Here is a 14,031-nt window from a genome sequence, read left to right on the forward strand (position 1 = left end):
ATGAACTAAAGAAGTAAATTCAAAGTTTCAACTCAACAAGTTCTTTCCTTTTGTCTTTTTTTATCGTCCCGAAATTGAAGAGAGGAGAACAGGAGGGTGTACATTTTGTAGTGAAATATTCTTTGGAAAAACTCGTCTAACGTATAAATAAACACAATATATAAATCAATCTAAAAGTTTTTTTAAAAAATAAAATACTCAAAAAGAACATAGGTGAACAAAAATAAACAAAAGTTGTTTCGAGCATGTTTTCACAATTTCGGAGTAAGGACAAGAATTCCAACGACGAGAACAAAACGAAGAATGTGAACAACAACGAGAAGGAGAAGGAGAAGGGAGAGAAGAACAATAATAAAGATCAGCAGAATAACAAAGATCGTGACAGCAAAGGCAGCACAGATAATAAGCAGGACACTAAAAACAAACAGGTAAAACTTGAGCAGAATAATGTCCTCTTAAAACTAATATGGAAGAAAAGACATTTCAACAGGGATTCAAAATTTCAAAATTAGAAAAAAAAACGGAAGATTTATTTTGGGGGGTTTGGAGTCCTTCAAGTCCAAAAAATCAACTTTTTCTTTCTCGTTTCAGACAAGTAACAAAGAGACCGGTGGCAACAAAAACAATCCAAATCAAAAGTCCAAAGACACCGGCAAAGAGGACCAAAGCAAACATCAACAAACCAGAGGTGACAACGGCGATGGTCAAGGTCAATCCAAAGTCAAACATAGCGAGGAGTCAAGGAAAACTGACAAACAAACAGGCGAAAAGAATGAACGAAACAAACAATATGGTGGAAATGAGGAACGAAACAAACAATATGGTGGAAATGAGGAACGAAACAAACAATATGGTGGAAACGATACCCATCCCGGATACAAATCATATGGAGATACTAACAGCAACGAGCAATGGAAGACAAGCAGCTTTGAAAGAAACAATGAGACAGGACACAAAGGTAAAACCAACGAGCAAGGATATCGCGACAACAGATATGTAGACAACAGAGGAGAAGGCGACCAGAAGAAACATCATGGACAGGGAAAATATACATCGGACGAATATCCAACAGGTAATTTGAACAAGGAACGTACCTCAGGTAACATAGACTATGATAGAATAGGGGATCTATACGATGTATATACTACAGGTAAAGTTAATAATTCAGGAGTAGATGACTATGGAACAAGTAAAGATAACAACACAAGTGTAGACAACATATCTTCCCTAGCGCTATCATGGACAGGGAAAATATACATCGGACGAATATCCAACAGGTAATTTGAACAAGGAACGTAGCTCAGGTAACATAGACTATGATAGAATAGGGGATCTATACGATGAATATACCACAGGTAAAGTTAATAATTCAGGAGTAGATGACTATGGAACAAGTAAAGATAACAACACAAGTGTAGACAACATATCTTCCCTAGCGCTGGGTGAAGAGAATAAACATGTCGTGTTCTCTATGGATAAAGGGGAGAGAGTATTGGAAAACAAGGAAGATAATGAACTAAGAAGAGGCATCCTCAAAAATAATTTGAATGCAGAAGTAAAAAATAGTAAGAACGACAGAGAACAAAGTGGAAATACTGACACCAGTACTACTAGTAGTAACCAACAAATGAGGGATCAGCTCTATGATGAACATAGAAACGGGCGTAGAAATAATACAAATCTACTTTTACATAACATTGAAAATAGAGCCTACGAAATGACCAAAGATGAAAACAGAAGTAACAAAGATTATAACAAGAACAAGGCAGACTTTCTCAATGATGGATATGTGACAGATCAGCTCTATGATGAAGATAGAAACGGGCGTAGAAATAATACAAATCTACTTTTACATAACATTGAAAATGGAGCCTACGAAATGACCAAAGATGAAAACAGAAGTAACAAAGATTATAACAAGAACAAGGCAGACTTTCTCAATGATGGATATGTGACAGACAATACTATGCGCAATGCGTTTGCTAATGTAATGAAAACATCTGATGACAGAGATATTGCTCGACACCCAATAGATGATACTAAAAGAAACGACAAAAGAAATATACCACACAATATAGGTTACAATAAAGAAATGATAGATAGCGGCTTTAGTGGAATGAATAATGAGGGTAGAGACGAGAGTATTGTCGATTTAAAAACACCACTAGAAGATTTTACAACAATCTATGAAACTAACCAAACACACAAAGAATCCAACGAAATTGAAGATCAAAATAATGTAAAGGAACATAATCTAAAAATGGAGGCAAACAGAAATAGAAATATGGAAGAACTAGGCAGAGGACATGATGAAGACAGTGACAATGATAGAGAAACTATTGATGACACACACTCCAATGCAAACACAGGAACTCCAAGGCGTAATGAGAATAGAAATATTTATGATCCTAATGAAACACTCAAAGATCTGGACAAACTCGACACCAAAATATTACTCAAACACAACTATCAATCTCAGAACAATGCCCTGAACCAGCTAAACTACAAAGATATGGAGAACATATTTGAAAAAGGAACTACTGAAAGCTATGGAATATTTACCGTTGGCAAAAACATCACAGGATCTCTGGAGAACAAACAGAATCTATTTCCAAAGACGTATGGTAATAGGATCATTGATATAATAGAGGCTAGAAAATTCCAAAGTCTTTATGTAGAGAAGGAAAGCCAGAATACTCCTGGTAGTAAATGTGCCAGCAAATGTCGCCTCGTTTGGAACAAAATACCGCAACATTTGAAAGGGATTTTGTTTGTTCTGTTTGTGTTTCTACTGTTTGCTTTTGTGCATGTAGAGAAGGAAAGCCAGAATACTCCTGGTAGTAAATGTGCCAACAAATGTCGCCTCGTTTGGAACAAAATACCGCAACATTTGAAAGGGATTTTGTTTGTTCTGTTTGTGTTTCTACTGTTTGCTTTTGTGTTGGAGAGGATTTGTTTGCACAAGCATAAGAAGTAGGCGTCAATTCTTCAAAATTTAGTAAACACACTCCTTAATAACTCAACACCACCTTTAACTTATTAAAAGTACCAGAATTACTTAAAAAATCCCACGTAATTTTAGGCACTACCCAGTAAAATCAATAAATACTGTGAAAGGTTTCAACTGCAAGACAAAAATGGCCTTTTTTCTTCCTCTCCTCTTCACTTTGGATATTGAACATTATATATAAAAAAAGCGAAATTTAATTTTCTAAAAAGTAACAATCTCAGCCAAAACTGACATAAAGTAAACAAATCATTAAAATAAATCATAAATAATTTAGAGGCAATTTCGTTCAATCCAAGGGAAGAAGAGAGGTAGAAAGTCGCACCCACCTTAACAATAACAATGTTAGTTCAACATTTCAACCCAATCATTATCTTGAAAACTCCAATCAACTAACTAATGTACTTAGTTCAAAATAACCAATGTATTTCTTGATTTTCTTGTTAAAATTCTGACACGTTCTTATAACTGAGTGGGGGTAAAAAAAAGGAATTTATTGTTCTTGTTTAGCATGAAGTATAAACAAAATATTTATTCTTCTTTCTGTAACACCCTTTTTAGCGTCAACTAACCAAAGAACGGGGGAAAACACTATGAGTAGTATGAGTCATTCTTAATAACAAATGTTCTTTATATTTCCAGGAGGAGGTGGAAGAGACCCCTATAGTAGAAAGCAAGATGACAGTCACGTCACAGGAATTATATTGATTGCCTCTGAAGATAAACTACCCGGTCACTATAAGCATCATCATCAGGGAGACAATGCTAGACACAACAAGTATCAGGAAGATGCTAGGAATACATACCAACAGGTAAGACCCAAACATGGCCGAAAATGATAGAGCATATCTGGCATAATATTCTTCCAAATTGGTTTGGTAGAATGGCTCAAGAGAATAATTCTTTTCTATCCCAGCTAGGGCTAGCTCAAATTTTAAATAATTCTTACCATTCTAGCTCAAAACAATTCTATGCTATTATAGTTTGAAATAATTCAATTCTATTTCCAAAGTGTGAATAATTCAATTCTATTCAATCACAGGGAGAGGAGGGGCGGGTAAAATACCCAGGAGATATGGACGGAAGGAACACGCACAAAAAAGGGACCGGAGAACAATTTGGGAGCCATCAGCTTCACAAGGACAAGCGCCAGCAATTGCTACCTGCCGGGGATTTTGCAGCAAAATATAACGAGTCTATTCCGGCAGCCGGTAAGACTTTCTCGTCATAACTACTAAACACGAAAAACGTCATAACTTTTGAACGGTTTAGGCTAGAAATTCAGTGAGTGAGTCAGTCAGTTACACAAGGGGCTGTATATATTTTAGATATGTCCATAGTAAAACAAGAGGAAGAAGAAAATTCAAGTTAGAATTAAAAGGATTTCTGTCAGGGTCAGAATAAATGGAGGAAAACGAAGTCTTCGTGGCAAGCTGACAAGCACTCAAGCTGAAAACAGTTCAAACTCCTTTTCATGCCTCTTAAAAACCAGAAAAATAGGTACCTTCAACGTTTTTTTTAATAGCCTTTTGCCTTTTATTTCATGCCTCAAAAAGAAAAAAAAGCTATAGGTTGAACGTAAAACAAACTTTAGATTTTGGTGGGAAGGAGGCTAGAAAGTTCAACTTTGGACATTGTGTTGTATAACCCAACTAGTAGTCTAGGAAACGAAGACTTTTTGACGGAAAAGAAATGGTGTAGTTCTGATTTTTTGCCCAAAAGGTTTAATTTTGAATTTAATTTTGAACAAAATCGATCGGAATACTTTTTTCGCTACAACCAACGGTTTTCGAGATATTTGCAAAAAAAAAAAAAACACGAAAAATGACACTTACGCCCTTCTAGTTCCGCTAGCATATGTGACTCGGCTTGAGGGGGGAGAGAGAGAAAGGAAGAGAGAGACTGACCTTCATTCTGATTGGTTCTGATGGGGACAGGATAAGCATGTTCCACGTGTTGAATATTATTCGTCCAGAATCCACTGCCACCACCGGGGTTCGAACCTGGAGTACTAGGCGTGGTAGGCTCACTAGTACTACCACTAGAGTTACTAACTTCACTATTGCTACGGATCAGACTTGATAAACCTGGACCTGATGATGTTGAGTTTAAAGCCTGAAATGAAATAAATAAATAAAAATGAGTTTTCACAGCGAATAGCTTCCTAGTGACCCAAAAACCACAACCCCGACCCAAAGTTGTGACTTTCGTTAGAAATGAATAGCTCACCCCTAAAGGGTCAAATAACAGAGCAGTCTAATGAAATAAAATCAGACTTGATAAACCTGAACCTGATGATGTTGAGTTTAAAACCTGAAATGAAATAAATAAATAAATGAGTTTTCACAGCGAATAGCTTCCTAGTGACCCAAAAGACCCAAAAAACACAACCCCAACCCAAAGTTGTGACTTTCGATAGAAATGAATAGCTCACCTACTTCATTTGATTGTCAGCGGCGATAGTAAGAGGGTAGAGTTCAAATTGAGGTGTACATTTTTTTAGTGAAATATTTTTTGAAAAAACTCGTCTAACAAAAATAACTCTGAATTTCGACGGCATTTTTTCCTTTTCTTATAAATAAACACAATATATAAATCAATCTAAAAGTTTTTTAAAAAATAAAATACTCAAAAATAAATTAATTTTCGGGCTTCGTTTCCTGGACCATAGGAGATTGCACTAAAAATAGATCTCAATCGGGGCCCAATATTCCGTAAGGCTCTTAACTTTTGAAGAAGTACAGTTTTGTGCAATATGCAACAATATTATGAAACTTTATCGTCGTATTCCGTTACAGTTAGGGAAGAGTACAGTTTTGTGCAATAGGCAACAATATTATAAAACTTCATTTTCACATTTCGTCACAGCTAGGGAAGAAGAGTACAGTTTTGTACAATAGGCAACAATATTATGCAACTTTTTCCTAACATTCCGTTACAGTTAGGGAGAAGTACAGTTTTGTTCAATATGCAACAATGCATGCTGAGAGAAAGGCAAAGTTTCGTTCAATATTATGCAACTTTTTCCTCGCACCTCATTATTTTTTCGGACGTTAGACTGGTTATACCTCTAGATTTCTTTTAAAAAAAATCTCTTTTTTTCGCCCTCCTCCCAGGTAAGCGTGCCGGTTCGGAAGAAGCTACAGGAGGAGGAGCAGGGAGGAAAAAGTTCACCGGTAAATTTAACGACTCGAGCGCCGTGTTTGATACTCTACATCAGAATAGGAAAAAAAAAAAATCTCTTTTTTTCGCTCTCCTCCCAGGTAAGCGTGCCGGTTCGGATGATGCTACAGGAGGAGGAGCAGGGAGGAAAAAGTTCACCGGTAAATTTAACGACTCGAGCGCCGTGTTTGATACTCTACATCAGAATAGGAACTACACTACTGGCATAGGGGAACCGGATAGAAGATATCGGGCAGGCACACCCTATGAGGGGAGAGACACTTTCGAGAGCAGAGGTAAACACAAATAGACATACATAACTTTCACATTTAACTGGGCTTTATACTTTTACACATTACTTTAACGTGATTCAACAATACTTAAATGTATTTTTATTGGAGAGTTTTTGCAACCAAAATTAAAAAGTTCACTTAACGTCCCGTTAAGTGAACTTTTTAACGTTATTTGACGAAAAGTCGTTTCTGCGCATGTGCCGAATTCAATGAACGTTAAACACTTCAATTCACGGGACGCTAATTTTGGTTGCACAAAATCTCTATTTTTGTTTCTATCCAGGGCTTTCTTTTCCCCGAAATTTAGATGGGTTTACATTTTTTTTTATTATTATTTCCGGGGCAATCACATTTAAATTACCTACTACAAAAAATTCTACAACCACAAAAGTAATTGAATAGGTCTTCAATTTAGCCCACTTTAGTTTCAATTTCGAAAACCGTCTTCAATCTGGATTACGGATTTTCTTCTGTTTCCCAAGGCGGTGAAAAACACGGTGCCGACAAATTTGGCGGCAGTGGCGGAGGCAAAACCAACGAGGCCGACAAATATCAACATCGCTTCAACAAGGGAAGGAAACAGAAATCCAGCTCGTTAGAATCATCGAGTGAAGAAGAACTGGAGGATGATGTGGAGAAGGAGTTGAAGGAGATAGAGGAGGAAGAGAAGAGAAAGAAGAGGGACAAGAAACTGGGGCAGATGGGGAAGAACAGTAGCAGTACGAGCAGTGGAGAGAGTATGACTAAGAAACTGAGTGAGGGATTTAGTAAACTCGGCAAGAAGTAAGTTCATCAATCCGAATTAAATGGATTCAAGTATCTGGATTCAATGGATTTGAGATAAGTCAGCTCCCATGGCGTAGTGGTCACTTCCAAATCAAAAGTCCAAAGACACCGGCAAAGAGGCCCAAAGCAAACATCAACAAACCAGAGGTGACAATGGCGATGGTCAAGGTCAATCCAAAGTCAAACATAGCGAGGAGTCAAGGAAAACTGACAAACAAACAGGCGAAAAGAATGAACGAAACAAACAATATGGTGGAAATGAGGAACGAAACAAACCATATGGTGGAAACGATACCCATCCCGAATACAAATCATATGGAGATACTAGCAGCAACGAGCAATGGAAGACAAGCAGCTCTGAAAGAAACAATGAGGCAGGACACAAAGGTAAAACCAACGAGCAAGGATATCGCGACAACAGATATGTAGACAACAGAGGAGAAGGCGACCAGAAGAAATATCACATGCCGTTTTTGATCTAAAAAAGAATCTTTCAGGGGTTCTTGATTTGCACACGGGACTTTGTAGATGTATGTTTAAGGTTTGGTGTTTTACAGTTTTATTTAATGTTGTATCACTCACATCATTTAACTTTTTACCTTAAACGATTATTACTTAGGTTTATTATTTATCAATACACACGTCGATATGTTTTAGTCTTTATCATACCAGTATTGATATATTGAACATTTCACTAAATTTAAGACTCAATTGAAAAAAAACATAAAATATTTATTATTCCTAACATCATTATTATTATTCTACCCAATGTTTTTCCATGTCTAATTCTAGTTACCAAAATAAATCACTTCTTGTTTGACATTATTTCCTGTTTATTTATACTGCTACTATTAAGTACCTTTTTTTTCAATGTACTTGTAAGAGGCTCGCCAGACGAACAATCACAATTAAGGTGCTGTGTTAACATGCCCTTTTAACTTGCACAATATTCCTGTTTATTTATACTGCTACTATTAAGTACCTTTTTTTTTCAATGTACTTGTAAGAGGCTCGCCAGACGAACAATCACAATTAAGGTGCTGTGTTAACATGCCCTTTTAACTTGCACAATTACAGGGTGTAAACATAACTCCTACATTTATACAGGATGTACTCACCTCATTCTCAGGTTCCGAGGTAGGTAGGAGACTATCACAGGCACTAGTAACCAGGGCTGGTCTTCCAGGGCCCCGTGCTGCACAGGCCTTGGATCCGGGCCTGGGTTTGGACTCGAGGTTTTGTTGTTGTTTAAGCAGAGTGAGAATACCGCGGTACTTGTTGTCTTCCCCCGAGCTGAATCCGTCCCTGTTGTTGTTAGTATTATTACTTGAGCCTGGAGATTAACAAGGGAACTTTAAATAATTCGAAACAGTAAAAGAGAGATTTCTGTTACTGAACACAAGAAAAATCTGGTGTGAACATCACACGACTTTCCTTATCCTATTAAATGATGCTTATTTGGGTGTTCTTGTTCTTATACCCTAAAATTTTACAATATCTCTAACCGTTTAGTCGGTATAGCTGAAAACCGCCAAAAAGCGGTCAAAATACCGCCAACCTCAGCACCCATCTCAACTAAACGTTTTTAGTTGCATCCTTGTCACATTTGTGAACTACATACCAAATTTCAAGTCTCTAGCTCATACCGTTCCCGAGACATTGTTCAATTACAGCAAAAACCGCCAAAAAGCGGTAAAATGCCGCCAACCGTTGCACCGATCTTAACCAAAAGTTTCGTGTCGCATCCTTGTCACATTTGACCATCTCAACTAAACGTTTTTAGTTGCATCCTTGTCACATTTGTGAACTACATACCAAATTTCAAGTCTCTAGCTCATACCGTTCCCGAGACATTGTTCAATTACAGCAAAAACCGCCAAAAAGCGGTAAAATGCCGCCAACCGTTGCACCGATCTTAACCAAAAGTTTCGTGTCGCATCCTTGTCACATTTGAAAGCTGCATACCAAATCTCAAGTCTCTAGCTCTTAGCGTTCTCGAGATATTTTGTTTACAGACAGAAGGACAGACAGACACACACACGGACCAATGGCTGAAACTTTGTATTAAGGCTCTAGGGACCTCAAAACGTGTTTTGGCACTAAAAACTGACCATCGAAAATTTGACCCGAATACATTACTTTCCTTCCTATAGGATAAGGAAAGTAAAAAAAAAGTGAGAGAGAGAGAGAAAGAGGGATAAGAAACAAGAAGATGAATAAAAAAGGAAGAAATAAAGAAAAAGAGAAAGAAGGGTGAGGGAGGGAGAAAGGAGGGAGGGGGGAGAGAGAGGGGGAGAGGGGGAGAGAGAGAGAAAGAAAGAGAGGGAGAGAGGGGGGAGAGAGAGAGAAAGAGAGGGAGAGAGGGGGGAGAGAGAGAAAGGAAGAGAGAGACTGACCTTCATTCTGATTGGTTCTGATGGGGACAGGATAAGCATGTTCCACGTGTTGAATATTATTCGTCCAGAATCCACTGCCACCACCGGGGTTCGAACCTGGAGTACTAGGCGTGGTAGGCTCACTAGTACTACCACTAGAGTTACTAACTTCACTATTGCTACGGATCAGACTTGATAAACCTGGACCTGATGATGTTGAGTTTAAAGCCTGAAATGAAATAAATAAATAAAAATGAGTTTTCACAGCGAATAGCTTCCTAGTGACCCAAAAACCACAACCCCGACCCAAAGTTGTGACTTTCGTTAGAAATGAATAGCTCACCCCTAAAGGGTCAAATAACAGAGCAGTCTAATGAAATAACATATTTCTACATTATCTTGGACCATTTCCCACCCTTTCAAACTAGATAATATCACCCTCTTACCTCAATAACAGGAGTAAACTCTGGATCACAGCAGAGGAATGTACACAGGTTGTGTACTATCTTGTTATTAGGGCAAGGGTTACGCTGTGAGCATAGACCCAGCAGTATAGCTAGATGTGTGGCTGCCATGTCTTGTAGGAGAGGATTGGTTTCAAACTTGATGGATTCCATGAGGGGTTTGATGATCGGGTTAACTTTGGGTGGGAGGCATTGGAGACGAAGCAATGCCCCTGCTAACACTGCTTGTACCCTAGACATGGAATAGAATAGAACATTTACTCATCATAGAACAAACGAAACTGCCAGTTCGCCCCCCCCCCCCTAAAGAGATATGGTTCGTTCTTGGAAAGGCTGACTTTCTATCCCGTCCTCCTCTTTCCGATTTCGGGATTATAAGACTTCTGTTGTGTGTGTGTGGGTGTGTGTGTGTTTTTTTTACAGGTAGCAGATAAGTAGGTAATTTTTGCAATTTTATGGTAATTATTTCGAGGAAAGTAATTATTCTATAAAACTCACATAATATGCCAATTGAACTGATCCTTCCTCGTAGTCTGAACAAAGCTCAAAATGGATTTCCGTCTCTCATCTATTCTCTCCAAACATTTCACTGTCTTGGATGTTCTTTGCTCGTTCATGCTTTGAACCAGGAGTGTTCCGACTAAATGCTCGATCTCATCTAGTGTTAACACCTGGGGGAAGAAAAAGAAAATTTAACAACTACCAAAAATCTAAATCTAAAGGGGGAAAATCGTCAAAAAACATACAAAAAGGGATTTTGATCCCACCTTAATGGTAATTGACCTCCAAAACCCTTGAAAAGACGCGCAAATCCCTTAAGATCGTTCAAAAGCGGTCGGCTTTCTTGCTCGATCTCATCTAGTGTTAACACCTGGAGGAAGAAAAAGAAAATTTAACAACTACAAAAAATCTAAATTTTCCCTTCGAAAATATTGAAGGGGGAAAATCGTCAAAAAACATACAAAAAGGGACTTTGATCCCACCTTAATGGTAATTGACCTCCAAAACCCTTGAAAAGACGCGCAAATCCCTTAAGATCGTTCAAAAGCGGTCGGCTTTCTAACGTAATTGTTACGAGTCATGGCCTTGGAACATATAGGAAAACGTACAAATTTCATCGCTTTGCAACAAAACATAGGGAAGGCGACATTTGTAGGTACCCACCCTATTGAAAGCATCATAATCAAATCCCAGCTCATAATGTTTCATGTAGGATAGCAGGTCTGTCGTATCATGTAGTAGTTTAGTATAGACAGCGCCTAGTTCATCATAGTAGATATTCTCATCCAGGCATTGCACCAGGGCCGAGTTCAGTGTATCCTGAGGGGGCTGCAATACCTGACGTTCATCAATCCGAATTAAATGGATTCAAGTATCTGGATTCAATGGATTTGAGATAAGTCAGCTCCCATGGCGTAGTGGTCACTGCGCTTGCCTTGCACGCGGGAGACCCGGGTTCGATTCCCGGCGGGGTCAAGAAATTTGTAATACCTGACGACGATTCCAATCTGCGATGACCAGCCCTGATACTAGTCTGCAAAACAAGAGATGAGAAATTTACTACTTTCTATTTTTCTACGGAAAAGGAGAAAAAGAAAGTAATAATCCACAGTTTAATCAGCTTTGTGCTTGGATTTTAGGGTTCATTCAGTCTAGTGCCTTATAGGGCTAACTGAGGAGCTACATGAATCGAGTAGCAACCACTGGCGATGAAACAGTGTTAAGAAGTTGATGGTAAATGGGTAGGTATTATGCGGGCCACTCACCATTGAAAAAAGCTTCAGACTCCAATTTTCAGACCGTCTCGTCTGAAAGACTAGGAGTCGGAGTCGGAAGCTGTTTCCGCCACACACGTGCAGACGGTCTGACAGTGCGTGGCCGGCATTAAATTTGGTAAAGCTGTGATATATACAAAAGTTATGAAGACTCTCAGTTTTACCACATAGTGTTTCATTACCTTTGGCGCCTAGTTCATCATAGTAGATATTCTCATCCAGGCATTGCACCAGGGCCGAGTTCAGTGTATCCTGAGGGGGCTGCAATACCTGACGACGATTCCAATCTGCGATGACCAGCCCTGATACTAGTCTGAAAAACAAGAGATGAGAAATTTACTACTTTCTATTTTTCTACGGAAAAGGAGAAAAAGAAAGTAATAATCCAAAAACAAGAAATGAGAAATTTATTACTTTCTGTTTTTCTACGGAAAAGAAGAAAAAGAAAGTAATAATCCACAGTTTAATCACCTTTGTGCTTGGATTTTAGGGTTCATTCAGTCTAGTGCCTCCTTATAGGGCTAGCTGAGGAGCTACATGAATCGAGTAGCAACCACTGGCGATAAAACAGTGTTAAGAAGTTGATGGTAAATGGGTAGGTATTATGCGGGCCACTCACCATTGAAAGAAGCTTCAGACTCCAATCTTCACACCGTCTCGTCTGAAAGACTAGGAGTCGGAAGCTGTTTCCGCCACACACGTTCAGCCGGTCTGACAGTGAGTGGCCGGCATTAAATTTGGTAAAGCTGTGATATATACAAAAGTTATGAAGACTCTCACCGTCGTATGTATGAAAGCCAAAGTTAAACTAAAGTTTAACTTAGGACGAACAATGTTGCCAATTTCATGTCATTTCTTGAGATAACTGGCTAGATTTTATGAAATTTGGCAAGATTTTCATTTCAAGTTAAGTAAACTAAAGTTTACCTTTAGACTTCATACATACGGCGGTCAGTTTTACCACATAGTGTTCCATTACCTTTGTAGTGCAGACTTGGAATTGACATAGACGAGTAGTAGATTAACATAGCATTGTATAGGACAGGGGGGCTGTTCAGTACATTACCTTTGTAGTGCAGACTTGGAATTGACATAGACGAGTAGTAGATTAACATAGCATTGTATAGGACAGGGGGGCTGTTCTGTACCCAGATACAGGCCAGTCATGGGTTGAATCACATAGGTAGAGGCTAGACCTAGGAGACAGGATGCGAGGAGTCTGCAGCGAGTAGCGTTCACTTCACGCGTAGCTAGTGGCACTGTCTCCACACCTGAATATAAAGAGAAATAAGATGTATAACTTTCATATGTTCAAATAAATAGCATCAGAAAGAAAGTTAAATCCAGGTTCTACCATCGGGGGAGTTTACATATACCTTTTTTTCGTAAGCAGAGCGGACTAAGTCCAAAAATTGACTTTCTGAGTTATCTATATCGTTGGAAAGAGTGCGAAAAGATTCGCCCCGAACTTCACTCCAAGCTAACTAGGATGGCAAACAAACAAAAAGAATCCTGTAAAATCCTCACCTCCCACATAATATTTGAGTCCAGCACTATTTGCACGAACTTCACTCCAAGCTAACTAGGATGGCGAACAAAACAAAAAGAATCCTGTAAAATCCTCACCTCCCACATAATATTTGAGTCCAGCACTATTTGCAGCACCTGACTCATCTACATCCATGGCAACTAGTTGTGTATTATCAAACGGAACATTAGCGGGTTGCATAGCTAAACATAACCAGGAGGCAATATGAGGACATACAGCCATGAGTAACGTGTTGAGGGGAACGCGAGTCAGAATGCTTTCCCAAACCTGTGTAAATGTGAAACAAGGAGATATGTGTTTCATTATTTTCCCCCTAAAGATCCGTTCCCATTTGTCGTTCGAAATAAAAGGCAGAGCGGACTAAGTCTAAAAATTGACTTTCTGAGTTATCTATATCGTTGGAAAGAGTGCGAAAAGATCTACTTTTTATATTCCAAGCTAACTAGGATGGCAAACAAACAAAAAGAATCCTGTAAAATCCTCACCTCCCACATAATATTTGAGTCCAGCACTATTTGCAGCACCTGACTCATCTACATCCATGGCCACTAGTTGTGTATTATCAAACGGAACATTAGCGGGTTGCATAGCTAAGCATAACCAGGAGGCAATATGAGGAC

General features: G+C 38.7%; 2 protein-coding genes across 4 annotated transcripts in view; one reads left to right on the forward strand and one right to left on the reverse strand.

The window, feature by feature from the left end:
• LOC103518853 (TATA-binding protein-associated factor 172) overlaps nucleotides 1-14,031 on the reverse strand; it is a 54,038-nt gene that overhangs the window by 15,197 nt on the left and 24,810 nt on the right. Inside the window, exons 12-19 of one of the 2 annotated variants that reach the window (XM_026830352.1) lie at nucleotides 13,489-13,678; nucleotides 12,929-13,133; nucleotides 12,133-12,175; nucleotides 11,252-11,425; nucleotides 10,586-10,758; nucleotides 10,070-10,319; nucleotides 9,645-9,852; nucleotides 8,367-8,581 (exon numbers count right to left, since the gene is read on the reverse strand). In XM_026830352.1, coding sequence (XP_026686153.1) covers nucleotides 8,367-8,581; nucleotides 9,645-9,852; nucleotides 10,070-10,319; nucleotides 10,586-10,758; nucleotides 11,252-11,425; nucleotides 12,133-12,175; nucleotides 12,929-13,133; nucleotides 13,489-13,678 — 1,458 coding nt within the window. Of the gene's footprint in view, nucleotides 1-8,366; nucleotides 8,582-9,644; nucleotides 9,853-10,069; nucleotides 10,320-10,585; nucleotides 10,759-11,251; nucleotides 11,426-12,053; nucleotides 12,176-12,928; nucleotides 13,134-13,488; nucleotides 13,679-14,031 lie in introns of both variants that reach the window. The other variant, XM_026830355.1, reaches the window with a different exon arrangement.
• On the forward strand, nucleotides 155-7,304 carry LOC113471301 (uncharacterized protein DDB_G0290685-like). Of its 2 annotated transcripts, XM_026830359.1 has the most exons (6): nucleotides 155-428; nucleotides 592-1,072; nucleotides 3,650-3,819; nucleotides 4,050-4,218; nucleotides 6,271-6,465; nucleotides 6,945-7,304. In XM_026830359.1, the coding sequence occupies exons 1-6, from the start codon at nucleotides 246-248 to the stop codon at nucleotides 7,247-7,249; spliced, it is 1,503 nt and encodes a 500-aa protein (XP_026686160.1). In that variant the 5' UTR covers nucleotides 155-245; the 3' UTR covers nucleotides 7,250-7,304. The 2 variants fall into 2 exon arrangements, with proteins under 2 accessions (XP_026686160.1, XP_026686163.1); XM_026830362.1 differs by lacking the exon at nucleotides 6,271-6,465.

Source organism: Diaphorina citri, unplaced genomic scaffold, assembly GCF_000475195.1.
Source record: "Diaphorina citri unplaced genomic scaffold, Diaci psyllid genome assembly version 1.1 scaffold62, whole genome shotgun sequence".
Classification (NCBI taxonomy): Eukaryota; Metazoa; Arthropoda; class Insecta; order Hemiptera; family Psyllidae; genus Diaphorina; species Diaphorina citri.

Excerpts from the sequence above, each read along its gene's own strand:
- LOC113471301 (XM_026830359.1), top strand. The coding sequence starts at position 246 with ATGTTTTCACAATTTCGGAGTAAGGACAAGAATTCCAACGACGAGAAC. Across the intron at positions 429-591 it reads AGGACACTAAAAACAAACAG|ACAAGTAACAAAGAGACCGG; the intron begins GTAAAACTTGAG and ends TTCTCGTTTCAG. Across the intron at positions 4,219-6,270 it reads CGAGTCTATTCCGGCAGCCG|GTAAGCGTGCCGGTTCGGAT; the intron begins GTAAGACTTTCT and ends CTCTCCTCCCAG.